The sequence below is a fragment of the Eimeria mitis genome, genomic scaffold (assembly GCF_000499745.2).
Source record: "Eimeria mitis Houghton genomic scaffold, Emh_scaff2776, whole genome shotgun sequence".
NCBI lineage: Eukaryota > Apicomplexa > Conoidasida > Eucoccidiorida > Eimeriidae > Eimeria > Eimeria mitis.
In genome coordinates this window covers 5,001-6,258 of record NW_013571119.1, presented here as the reverse complement: position 1 = coordinate 6,258, position 1,258 = coordinate 5,001, and the positions used below count along the sequence as shown (strand labels likewise).

Below are 1,258 nucleotides of genomic sequence, written 5' to 3'. Positions count from 1 at the left end.
TACCAAACCCTTCTGGGAATTTCTGCTGCATCTGCTGCTGCTGCTGCTGCATCCGCTGCTGCTGCTGCTGCTGCTGCTGCTGCTTTGCGTCTTCTTGTGCTGCTGCTCTGGCCCTGGAGGAGAAAGTTTTAAGCAGCTGCATCAGCTCCACTGTCCCCTGGAGACAGCGACATATGTGGGCGCGGCGGTTCACCGACAGCATCACCGCCCCCACCAGGCTGAAGATATCGCACACCATCTCTGTACACAGCAGCAGCAGCAGCAGCAGCAGCAGCAGCAGCAGCAACAGCAGCAGCAGCAGCAGCAGCAACAGATGTAAAGCCTAAAGGACTGCCACGCGAAAGGCCTTTGCGGGTCAGACTGTTTCTAGCACAAGGTGTTGTTGCTGCTGCTGCAGTTGCTGCTGCTGCTGTTGCTGCTGCTGCTCTCCATTCAGGCCGCGCAGCAGTGCATGCAATAGCAACAGCAACAGCAGCAGCAGCAGCAGGAGCAGGAGCAGCAGGACTGACTTGGTGTGAGGAAGGGGTTGAGGAGGAGCAGCGTCTCCTCTGCTTGGCGAGACATAGAGAGAGACACCAAAGACTCAAAGGAGACAGTTGCTTCGGTCCCCGCTGCTCTCCCCAGTATGTGGGCCCACTGCATGCAGCACAGTCTCCAGGGGCTGAGTTTGTTTCTCTCTATCTCCTCTTGATGCTCCATAGCCGCCAACAGCAACTCCTGCTGCCGCTCCCGCTCCCGCTCCTGCTGCTGCTGCTGCTGCTCCTGCTGCTGCTGCTGCTGCTGCTGCTGCTGCTGCTGCTGCTGGAGGGGACAGTGAATGGCGTCTACGTGAGAGACCAGGGCCTGGAGGAGACGGATCCCCTTCTCTGTGAAGCGGCCGTCCTGCAGGAACCCCTGCAGCAGCCGCTGCCGCAGCGCAGCAAGGTCAGAGACACGAGCAGCAAGAGAAGAAGGAGACAGCAGCAAACTAGATATCTCTCCCCGACAAAAACCAGACAGACACAGATGCCGAGACACTTCCTGCTGCTGAAACGCATGCACATACACCACAACATAAACACACACCATGTCGAACAGCAACACTTGCTGCTGCTGCTGATGCGGCAGCAGCAGCGGCAAATGCTACCAGCAGCAACTGCTGCGGATGCGGCAGCCGCAGCAGCTGCTGCTGCCAGCAGCAACACCACCACCTGCAGCAGCAGGCCTTTATAAACGAGCAGCAAGCGAGCTCGTACCACCAAAACAACCACCTGTCGCG

General features: G+C 58.6%; 1 protein-coding gene across 1 annotated transcript in view; it reads right to left on the bottom strand.

Annotated features, from left to right (window-relative positions):
* EMH_0058520 (EF hand domain-containing protein, putative) overlaps window positions 1-1,258 on the bottom strand; it is a gene marked incomplete at both ends in the record, with an annotated part of 6,504 nt that overhangs the window by 353 nt on the left and 4,893 nt on the right. Inside the window, 2 exons of the mRNA XM_013497585.1 lie at window positions 3-240; window positions 510-1,026. Of these exons, the coding sequence (XP_013353039.1) occupies window positions 3-240; window positions 510-1,026 (755 nt within the window). The remainder of the gene's footprint in view (window positions 1-2; window positions 241-509; window positions 1,027-1,258) is intronic.